We start from the raw sequence: 11,859 nt of genomic DNA on the forward strand, positions 1-11,859 counted from the left end.
TGATTGAAATAAGTCAAAAACGAATACTGTATCCCTGATATGTGGACTCTAAAAAGGCCCTTCACCTGCAGAACGCAACCAGTAGTGGCCAGTAACAGAGGACAGGGAAATGGTACATAATTATAAGATGAAGAGGTTATAGCTACTGCACACTAGTCATTATAACTAATATTTTGTACACTTGAAAGTCACTGAAATGGGGCTGGAATGATAGCACAGTGGGTAGGGCCCAGTTCAATTCCCAGCATCCCATACGGTTTCCCGAGCACCGCCAGGAATAATTCCATAGGGTGCATGAGCCAAGAGTAACCCCTGTGCATCACCAGGTATGACCCAAAAAAGAAAGTCACTGAGAGTGTCTTAAATATAACTTTGAAACACCAGCTCTATTGTCAGATAACTCTTCCTATCTTTCGCATATCAATAAATTCCTGATTCTGTCCCTGTCCTCATCTGAATGGGACCTTAAGCATATACCAATAAGACTCACAAAATATTTAACACAATTTACCATACAGGTTTAAACAAAATGAGTTTTCCTCTAGGTGGAGAGATTATTATTATTATTATTATTATTATTATTATTATTTTTGGGTCATACCCGGCGATGCACAGAGGTTACTCCTGGCTCAGGCACTCAGGAATTACTCCTGGCGGTGCTCGGGGAAACATATGGGATGCTGGGATTCGAACCCAGGTCGGCCACGTGCAAGGCAAACACCCTACACTCTGTGCTATTGCTCCAGGCCCATTTTTAATTTTTTTTTTTTTTTAATTTTTGGTGGAGCGAGAGTCTATCAGTTTTTCTTGCTGTGCTTTTCAGAGAATCTAATTGAAGATTCCAAGAAGGTGAACTCAGGAGATTTAGAGTCTTTCAAATTCTGATTACTGAATTCAGGTTCTGATTACTGAATACAGAATATTAAGGTCATTAGAAACTTAATAGAATCAGCAATAAAGAATGCCTAGCAATAGGCACTTAATGAGCTGAAAGTGGCTTCTCTAATTAAGAGACCTAATAAATATCACTACTTAATGGCCAAAAAAGGCAATCAAATACACATTGAGAGGTTTATGTTTCAAAAGAAACAGTGGCAGCGTCTAAAATAAGCTGTTATAACACTCCAAAGGGTTTTAAGGCAAGTTTTTACAAATTAGAAAACCATCTATTGTCATATTCCAGACACTCGTTCACTAAATACTCCCACTGGCTTTTGTACTGTCTTAAGCAAATCTCAAAGACCACGAACCACAATGACTAGAACAGTCTGTTAAACGAATAGCTTTATTAATACAAAAACACACTAACTATGAAGCACTAAGAAATGGAAGAATCTGAGTCATAGCTAACAGGTGACGGCAGTTCAACCGCCAGCTCCGACGACAGGCTTGGAGACTCCAGCACATCTGGAAGGCAGGAATTTCTGATTAGCTTTCTGCAGATTGCCAAGTGATTTTCCATCTTGATCTGCCCGTCACTTCTAATCAGGAATTATTGGCTTTCTCTTTGTCTAATGAACCCATATCCCCGCCAACCAACACAAGCATGTCTTGGGATGTGACTGAAGTCCCAGAATTGACCTTCTTTGGGAAATGGAAAATTAGCTGAAACTCTGCTCTAATTCTAGTAGGAGTCAGCAATGTCACTCACGAAACTTACTTCAGTCTAAGTCTTCCATTCTGGATAGATCAAAAAAAAAACCAAAAAACACTTTTGTTTTTGAGCCACAACCCGGGAGTACTCCGGAATTACTCCTGGCGGTGCTCAGGGGACCATATGGGATGCTGGGGATCAAACTCAGACCGGCTGTGTGCAAGATCAATGTCCTATCTGTTGTACTATTACTCTCGCCCCCAAATAGAAAATATCTTAATGGTGGCTCTGATTACCAGCCTGAGCCTAAACCTCAAAGCTTCTTCATTAAGAAGTTTTCCTCCTGCTTCTTACACAGGTGTCTTCAGTATATTAGCTTTAGAGAGAAACTTGCTTGGAACGAGATTTTCCCGTTTAGACCCTTTGAGCTTCCCACCTCAGAGACTCTCTGCCCGATGCTGGTGCCCGAGCTTGAAGAGGTCACTGTCAGGTGACCTTCCTCCCCACCGAGGCCAGTGGAAACGCTCCCTCCCAGACCGACCAGGGCCCTTTTCCCAGGCACGAGCTCGCTCACCAGAGGTCCACAGGGGAATGAACATCTTTGGCGGCGTCGGGGAGTCCTCATACGGCAGCTTTCCAAAGTCCCGCTGCTCCCCGAAGATAAAGGGAGACGCCGACAGCTCCCCAAAGCTCTTCTCCTTCTCCTCAAAGAACATGAGCGGCATCCCACCCAAGGGCAAGTGTGCAATGCGGTGCTCCTCGGGGAGCTCGAAGCTCTCACAGTCTGCAACAAAGAGCAAGTGGCTTTGTCAGGGCAGCCCTTCCGAGGGTGGCCGGAGAGCCCCTCGGACCAGAGACCCTGGCACGGGGACCCTGAGGTCACAACTGTCCCTGATACTGGGAATGTATTTGCCTTTTCCCCACGGGTTCGAGGCAGAGGCAGGAAGCCGCCCAGCTGTCACTTTCACCAGCACTAAGAGAAAAAAAACAGTTTCCTGCAGTGTCTCCCGGGAGCAGGAGCGACAAGACACCACCTGATGAGCACGCGACCCCTGACACCTCTGGAGGAACCTAAGTGACAACACGCTAGCAGGTGTCAGAGCACTTTTGCTGCACATCCAAGTGCCAGGAGCACCTCAAGGAAAGAGCGCCTGTGTGACTGTTTCCTTTGCCTCTCACGAGTCCCCTCCCCGGGGACCCTGCTTCCACCGAGAACGGAAGGAACAAGTGACTACTCAGACGTAGGTTTGTCACACACGTCCTCAGAGGAATGAAAAAGAGGTCTATCATTTGCAGGAACACGCTATTTGCTGCCAACGATGAAATTCGCAATTTCAAGAAGAAAAAAAAATTTTAAGAATATTTACCTGCAATCAACAGCTTAAAACCTTCCTAACACAACTTTTTTTAATTATTATTAGTGAATCACATTAGTGAGACAAAGTTACAGCCTTACAGGTTTTCATGTTTACGTTTCAGTCATACAATGATCGAGTGCCCATCCCTCCACCAGTGCCCGTTCTCCACCACCAATGGTCCCAGCATCACTCCCACCACCCTCACCCTGTCCCCTTCACCCCACCCCACCTCTGTGGCAGGGCATTCCCATTTGCTCGCTCTCCCTTTTGGAGTGTTGTGGTTTGCTACAGAGGTATTAAGTAGGCATCATGCTCTATTTTATAGTATAGATACAGTATTTTCAGCCTGTATCTCCCATCCCTAGTGGGCCCGCCTAGCACCCTTTGCTTGGTGACCCCTTCTCTATCAGAGCTGCTTCTTCACCTAGCATGTGAGGCCAGCTTCCAAGCTGTGGAGTACTCCTCCTGGTGCTTATCTCTACTACTCTTGGGCCTAACACAACTTTTCTGCTGAGATCAGTGGTGAAGGTAATTCGTGTGCGTCTTCCTGATAGCCCGCAATGAAACACTTCAACATGTGAATGATTTGCATTTTCCCATCAACTAAGATTTCTAAGCTAATATGTGATAAATGCAAAGAGGAAAAAAATGTATTAAAAGCTCAAAACAGGTCAGAGTTTAAAATGCTACTCGATATGGCTTTTAATTCCACGTGCAAACTGACATTCAGAAGCAGCCGTGGCCGAGGTTCACTGAGTGCCAAAGCCAGCTGCCGCTCACCTGCAAAGGCTTACCCGCTCCCTTCCTAACTACCTCTCTAGCTCGGGCCAAACTTCGCTCAGATGCAGCAGATGAATGCAAAATCAGACAACCCAGCTGTCTTGTCTTAAGCTACGTTAAACTTTTAAATTGTAAAACTATGTCAGTCTTGGGGCTGGAGCAATAGCACAGCGGGAAGGACGTTTGCCTTGCACGTGGCCGACCCGGGTTCGATTCCCAGCATCCCAAATGGTCCCCTGAGCACCTCCAGAGGTAATTCCTGAATGCAGAGCCAGGAGTGACCCCTGTGCATCAATAGATGTGACCCAAGAAGCAAAAAAAAAAAAACCAAAAAACCAAAAACTGTCAGTCTTTTCAACAAAAAAAAAGAAAATTGAAAAAAATTCATGTTAGAAAACTTGTTATTGATGTAATGGGTTCATTAGTTGTATATAAAAAAAATTTTTTTTAAACTTCTCTAAGTCCTCACACAAAAAATAAGCAGAATACACAAAAGCTTCTTGTGGAAGACTTTCACTAATCTTAAAAATATAAAGATAAGGGGCTAGAGTGATAGCACAGCGGGTAGGGCATTTGCCTTGCATGTGGCCGACCCGGGTTCGATTCCCAGCATCCCATAGAGTCCCCTGAGCACAGCCAGGGGTAATTCCTGAGTGCAGAGCCAGGAGTGACCCCTGAGCATCGCTGGGTGTGACCCAAAAAGCAAAAAAAAAAAAAAAAAAAAAAAAAAAGTGTCATAAGTCTCTGTGATCGTATCATTAAAACATTTAAAAAAAATAAAGATAAGATTTAAAAAAATTAAAACTATTTCCTTCATCATGTCTAAGTACTGATTTAAAATAACTGATTTTTCTTTCCAGTAACATAAGCTTGATTTAAACATTGAAACTTTCCTCTTTCCAACAAGGCTGTTTTCTTGGAAGATCAGAAAATGACAGTTCTTGTGCATGTTTGTTCTGATATATGAAAGTTCTGTTAAGCATTCACTCCTTCCCCAGACTAGTAAACAAGCCAGAAGTCAAAGGGAACTGAGCAGTATGTGAAAGCTTAATCCCCGGTACCACGGTCCAGAACACCCCAGCTGCCCCGGGGCTCAAACTGGGAGTGGCTCCTAAGTGACTGTGGCCCAAAAGCAAAACAAAACCACGGCAACAACAGGATGCTTTAAAAAGTATAGCCAATAATCAAAATCACTCAGGCATTCATACACACACACAGTTATTACTCGACACCCAGTGCCTTTCTGTTAAAGGTGGAAATGTGAAAAATATCTTCAGCTAAGAGAATAGGAAGCAGGCGGCTCAGCCACAGAAGGTGGGTAGGAACTGTGGAATGTAACTTTAGCAATAGGTCTTCAAAAGGGCAAAATACAGTCATCCAATCAAAATGCACAGGTCTTCCTCATTTTCTTTCATGACCAAAAGATAATTATTACGATGGAAGTTCCACACTTAATAAGAAAGTAATCATATACCCTTTGAGGCCCAGCAGTCCTGCACACGGACTCTCCAGACACGCTCAACCTCACGAGAATTAAATTTTGAGGAGATTAACTGCAGAACTGTTGTATACCAGACTGACTGTCCTTTGATTAAAACCCAGAAATGGAAGCCCGTTACCTCACTTTTCTGTAATGCCTTCCCCGCCTCTTCACCACCTGTCTCCTCCCTTCCTTCAGCCTCGGCTCGAGGTCTGACCGGCCAGAGGGAAGCCTGCCCCATCTTTCCAGGTGAGTTTCCGGCACCTGACCCTGCGTCCCTCCTTCCCCCGACCCCGATAGGACTTGTTCAGTGTTTGCTCTTCCCTCCACACTGCGGGCTCCCTCAGGGCAGGCTCTGCCTTCTTACCTTCTCCCAGAGTCTAATAGTGTGTAACACACAGTAGCCTCCCTTCAAAGGAGAGCAGGTTTAAGCCAAAAGAAAAAGGCTGGTGCTTTATTAGGGAGCGTTCAACTCAGCATGAGCCCACTCTCTGAAGGCCTGCTAGGAAGACAGCCCGCCGAGGGCCTGCCCGGGGTTAGGGAATGCGCCTTATCTCCCGAGGGACACAAAAGGAACCATGGGCTCCATTTCTTGCTCCCCTTCCCTTCCCGGCCCAGAATAACAGCTACCAACACATCATTCAATCCCACAAGTAATTCCACTGACAGGGATGTCTGTGCAAAGCAACCAGAGTCACAGTCTCATAACAGTTTGGGGTCACATGCTACATGGATGTCCCTATCAAGGTTACGATCTGAACTGAATTCTTTTTTTTTTTTTTTTTTTTTTTTTTTTTGCTTTTTGGGTCACACCTGGCGATGCACAGGGGTTACTCCTGGCTCTGCACTCAGGAATTACCCCTGGCCGTGCTCAGGGGACCATATGGGATGCTGGGATTTGAACCCGGGTCGGCCGCGTGCAAGGCAAACGCCCTACCCGCTGTGCTATCGCTCCAGCCCCTGAACTGAATTCTAAGAGAAATTCTAAGCTAAAGCATGTTTTGCAAAACCTCAAGATGCTGCAGACTCCCATAACCGAGGGCCACACGGGGCCACAGGTGAAAACCGTGTAAGCAAGGAGGAGGCCACAGCTGGGAGAAACACTGACCTAGGGGATCGTAGGGGAAAAAATTCTCTATTTCTGGATAGACGTCATCCCAGACAGGAACAGAGGTTTTTGTGGTAGCAGTCTCCTCGGATGCCTGAAACACACAAAAAACAAAACATGGATTAGTGAGGGTGAAGTCTTGTCAGCTGATAAGCGCAAGGAATGAGGCTTCTTCAGACATTTTCTGCTTTTAGTTTTGTTTTTGTTTTTGAATTTTGTTTCTCATGAAGTTGTTCACAGTAACTGATTACATTCAATCATTTTCTGCTTGTGACCCTTTTCTTCCCCCCCCAGGAAATTTTTTCATGACTCTTGGGATACAGGTATATAAGTATAAGAAAACATGTACTGGGGCCGAAGCGATAGCACAGCGGGTAGGGTGTTTGCCTTGCACGCGGCCGACCCGGGTTCAATCCCCGGCATCCCATATGGTCCCCCGAGCACCGCCAGGAGTAATTCCTGAGTGCAGAGCCAGGAGCAACCCCTGAGCATCGCTGGGTGTGACCCAAAAAGCAAAAAAAAAAAAAAAGAAAAAAGAAAACATGTACTAATGATAAATAATTTCTTCTGGGCAAGAGAGGTAGTAGAGCAAGTAAGGTGCTTGCCTTGCATGTGGCTGACCGGGGTTCGAGCCCCAGCACCACATATGGTGCCTCCAAGCCTCACCAGGAGTCATCCTTGATCACAGAGCCAGGAGTGAAGTCCTGAGCAGGGCCAGGTTTGGTGTCAAGTAACAACAAATAATATATGTATTTCAAAACAGAATTTGTCATGACCCCCCCCCATATTCCATCACAGGACCCCCCAATGGGGTTCACTGACCACAGTGTAAAAAACCCAGCTCTAGAACTCATGAAACTTAATTATGGCAGTGCATAATTTAAGACTTGCCAATTGCATAGTGATTTCATTTCCATTTCATGAGAACCAACCTTCGTTCTCATGATTACATTTAAATTCAGAAAATAAATCTAGTACATGGCTCAAAAGTCTAATTCAAGTCTAATTTAAATAGCAGCACCTGCCAAAGTAAGATATCACAATGTAAAACAGCATTAACTCAAAACGAATTAATTCAACACTCAAATTAAGAGAAAATAAGCATCAGTCACCCAAAATAGTTGTTAATCCTAAAAGCCATTTTTGCCTATTGGAAGTGAAATTTTCCCATCACGATGATATCAACTATTTATTTGGCTAATAGGAAAAACAGGCTCCTGTACCTCAATCACACACAGCAAGTAACAGATAGAAAAAAGGCAGTCCTGTTACTTTATTTATTTTCGCTATTTTTAGGCCGCACCTGGCGATGCTCAGGGTTTACTCCTGCCTTCACACTCAGCAATTACTCCTGGCGGTGCTCAGGGGACCCTATGGAGTGCTGGGGATTGAACCAGGGTCAGCCGCATGCAAGGCAAACGCCCTCCCCACTATACCTCTGCTCCGGCCCCGACCCTGTTAGTGTAGAAACCCGCCACAGAGACCCCTACTGAGGGCTCCCACACTTCAATTCCATGTCATACTCTCATCAGCGCTGCTCTAGCCTTACAAGACTTAAGGCTGTTTACGCCTATTTTCCTTCTGAAAAAGACACTGACTGCCCTCAGCCACAGTGCTCATGCCAGGGGGTGGATGTCAAAACACTCGTTTCTTTCCCAATATAACAGAGATTTTTGTTGTCGCTGCCTTGTTGGGCCTATCCAGTGGTGGCCCTACCCCTAACTGTGCGCAGAGATCACTCCTGGCGGTATCAGGGGACCGTAGGGGGTGTCAGGGATGGCACCAGGCAGGCCACGTGCAAGGCAAACGGCCTACCCGCCGTACCATCACTCTGGCCCCAGATACAGCGTCTCAGTTATTCAAATAAAGTGTTTATCCAAGTACCGAAGTCCTCTTTCACAGCCAAGTGCTCTCAGCCCTGGACACATACACTGGGCTGCTGCTCATCTGCCCACCTGGTCTAAGCAACTCCGTAAATGCGGAGTCAGCCTGGCAAAGTGGGCAACGTGGCAGCCCCAGAGCTATTTCACCAGCACCGTGACCTCTGCAAAGCACCCTCGCCCTCAGCACTACACCTCGCTGTAAGGAAAGACCACCACGCCACCCGCATCCTCTAGTTAAGGGCAAAGGAGGTGAAAATGTTCTCGGTCATTTCTGAGACTCCAGATCAGGAGGCACTGGAGGCAGAGGCGGTCCCTTCTACCAGCTGATGTTCCGGTTCCTCCTTCCCACAGCAGGGAGGACACCTGTGGTGTGAATGGACCCAGGGGGGCCCCTGACTCACTGTCTCCAAAGCCCACATCTACCTTCTGAGGAGAGGAGGTGGTCCGCTGGAATTTCAGAGGTTCGCTGATGTTCTCGGAATGCTCTTTGTGTCTGTTAACAGAGCGGAAGGCCTTCCTTGTACCTGCAGGGGGGCAGAGAAACCTTTTCCCAGCATGTGGAGTCAACACCGGAGCTGTTTCCTTTCGCCGCTAACAAGTCTCAGCAGCGTGTTCATTTCCACAGTCTCTGTCTATAAATCAGGTCTAACTGTGGTTCACGTCTGTAGTTACGGCATCATGACTCCTAGTGCCGTTAAGAATAACTTCCCGGGGCTGGAGAATAGTCCAGCGGGGAGGGTGCTTGCCTTGCAGACCGCCCACCTGGGTTCAATCCCGGCCACCCCTTCGGGTCCCTGGAGCACAATCAGGAGTGATCCCTGAGCGCAGAACCAGGAGTGAGCCTCTGGGTGTGGCCCCAAAACCAACCAACCAAACAAACAAAAAGTACTTTCCAGGAGTACAAAGCAGCTACATCACACCCAGAATTCCATCCCACCAGCCACCAACTAGGTCCCTTCTCTCCGCAGTACTTGCATTGGGGGCCCTCCTAAATAACCCCATTAAGCTACTCAACTTGGAAAGGAGGCCCCAACGAGCATCTCGATTCTAAAATGTCTCGGCCAGCTGGGATAGAGAAGGGACCACTACGTAAATGACGTTGGAGGGCTCGCTGGGGATGGGAGCAGAAGGGAATGTGCCTGCCCCAGAGGCAGGGGCCAGGGGATGGAGTGGTGATGGAGGGAGGGATACTGGGCACACTGGTGGTGAACCGGCAGTGGTGGAGGGATGGGTACTGGATCCTTGTATGATTGAAACTTAATCTCGAAAGTTTGTAAGTCTGCAACTGTATCTCATGGTGATTCATTTAAAAAATAATATATATATATATATATATATAAAATAAAATGCCCCCCCGCCCCCACTGATGGAGAGGGTCCCAGTGCAGCCCGGCACTTACCAGGCCCAAATTCCTGCACCAGCACATCCTTGGCCCGACCAGCGACTGGGTCTTCATTCTCCGCATTCAGCAAGCCCCACGCCGCCATCCCGGGTCTGCCGGAGCGAGGGGGAAGATGTTAGAGAGAGGCCCGGGCCCGCAGTTCAGACCGAACCTCGCAGGCCCGGCCACGCCTGCTCCGGGGCCTGGGCGAAAATGCAACGGGTCTTGCATTTTAGGAGATGCAAGAGGGACTTGCATCTCCTAAAATGACTGTCCGGCTCGCCTCCCTGGGAGCCCGCTTCCGGAACCGACGGTTCGGGACGGCACCGGGCGTGTGGTTAAGAGTCAACTGCTCGGAACCGAATCGCCCGGGGGGGGTGGGGGGGCCGCCACGGTCCGCGCCCGCGGCTCGACCCCGCCCGGACTGTGAGAAGAAAAACCGGCCAATTCCCAGCCCCAAGCCTGTGAGCCCGAAATGCCAGCGTCCTTACACTCGACCCGGTTCGGCCGCAAACCGCCGAACTCCGCCTCGCGACCAACAGCCACACTCGAGGTTCAAGCGCAGCGGCGGCTCTGGGCTCCGCTTTGAAACCGACGCACGCGGCCCCATTGGCTCCTCCGCAGGGAAGGGCGGGGCGGAGGCGTCCGCGAGAACCAATAGAAAGAACCCAGTATTTCTACGCTCCGCCCCTCCGAAAATTTTTGGGAAGAAAAAAAGGCTTAAGTGCTGACACCTTATCATCACTTAAAAGGGGATGAACCGGTTTCCAGTGCCAAACGATACAGCAAATTCATGCGATTATTATATTAAGACAGATTTTAGTGGTTTGGTTTGGCGTGGGGCTTTCCCTCCCCACTCTGATCGTTATAATCAATTGTTCATCTATTAAAGAGAAAATAAGCCTTGAGTTTTCAGTACATTTAAAGTTCAGTAGTTTTACCAAGATTTGGTTTACTGCTGGCCATCCCAAATAAATTTTCCAGGTACACAATTATTCTTTTTCAACATGTTGCTTTGTGTTTGCTACTACACTCAGGATATTTTCATGGAGTAATTACACTGATGTAACAGTTTAAATATCAGCAGATTTTTCTTCACAGGAACTCTAATTCTATATACCTCTTTCAATAACTTTCTGCCTTTAAAATAAAAAAACAACTTTACTTCATTGTAGTAGGCGTCATTTATTTCCTTTTGAGGCCACATCCAGCCAGCCGTGCTAAGGAATTAGGAGCAAAGGCTGGAACCTCATGCAAAGTATGTGATCCTATCCTTTGAGCTTTCTCCCTAACACCATCAATTTTTTTCTTTTATTTTGTTTTTTGGCCACACCCAGCTGTGGCCAGGTGGCAAGACTTGAACCTGGATTGGCCACATGTGAAGCAAGTGTCTTACTTGCAACACTATAACTCCTGCCCTAAACTGTCTTTTACAGTCTTCATGTCATGTCTTTCTTCAACTTTCCTTGTATTCACTCAACTCTATTCTCTCTCCCTTAGGAACTTTGGTGGGTTTCAGCTTCATACCAACGGATTGTTTCCTTTTCCCTCATTTCCTGAATTCAGAAAATTCACCTATTATCATATTTTCCCTATTGTCTGCTTGTTTTGGGATTCTGAATTTGAGGCTTTATCTCCGAAAATACTTCTTTGAGGATATCTAATTCAGGTAGAAGTGTTGTAAGACTTTCTTAGGTTGATATTTGAATGCTTCGTTCATTTTGTTTATCAGCTGAAATGATTTTACTCACTTTACATTCTACTAATATAAAAACATGAACTTTATCTTCCATTTTCTTATTCATTTTGAAGTATTTTAAGTAGGTGATATTAGTATATAGAAATAAATAAAATACGTGTGTTGATATAACACACACATATCCATAGTATACAGAAAAAAGAATTACTGGGTATTATAGTTGAACAGAATTTTCTGTTTAGTATAGGTTTTTCCCCCTTCTTGTCGTGCCAGAACTTCAAACCCGGGCCTCACACATATGAAGCATGCGCTCTGCCACTAATCCTTATAGGATTTTTTGGGGGTGGATATGGGGGAGGCAGACAGATTTGAGCCATATTCAGTATTCAGGGTTTACTCCTGGCTCTGTGCTCAGGGATCAGTGGAGGACTCTATGCAGTGTCAGGGATCAAACCCAGCTGGCCAGAGCAAAGTAAACGCCTCATGCATAGTACTATCTCTTAGTACTACTTAGTACTATCTCATAGTACTATTTCTCAAATGGATGACTTTTTTGAGGCTAGAGAGCCTGGCAAG

The 11,859-nt window shown here is 46.5% G+C and overlaps 1 protein-coding gene across 1 annotated transcript; it reads right to left on the bottom strand.

The window, feature by feature from the left end:
- Positions 1-1,266: 1,266 nt before the first annotated feature.
- PTTG1 (PTTG1 regulator of sister chromatid separation, securin) lies at positions 1,267-10,162 on the bottom strand. Its single transcript, XM_004611553.2, has 6 exons — positions 10,076-10,162; positions 9,603-9,697; positions 8,627-8,727; positions 6,321-6,414; positions 2,169-2,378; positions 1,267-1,407 (listed from the first exon to the last, which is right to left on the bottom strand). Exons 2-6 carry the CDS (start codon positions 9,688-9,690, stop codon positions 1,319-1,321), a joined length of 582 nt encoding a protein of 193 aa, XP_004611610.2. The 5' UTR covers positions 9,691-9,697; positions 10,076-10,162; the 3' UTR covers positions 1,267-1,318.
- Positions 10,163-11,859: the final 1,697 nt, after the last annotated feature.

This window comes from Sorex araneus, chromosome 2 (assembly GCF_027595985.1).
Source record: "Sorex araneus isolate mSorAra2 chromosome 2, mSorAra2.pri, whole genome shotgun sequence".
In the NCBI taxonomy this organism is placed as follows: Eukaryota; Metazoa; Chordata; class Mammalia; order Eulipotyphla; family Soricidae; genus Sorex; species Sorex araneus.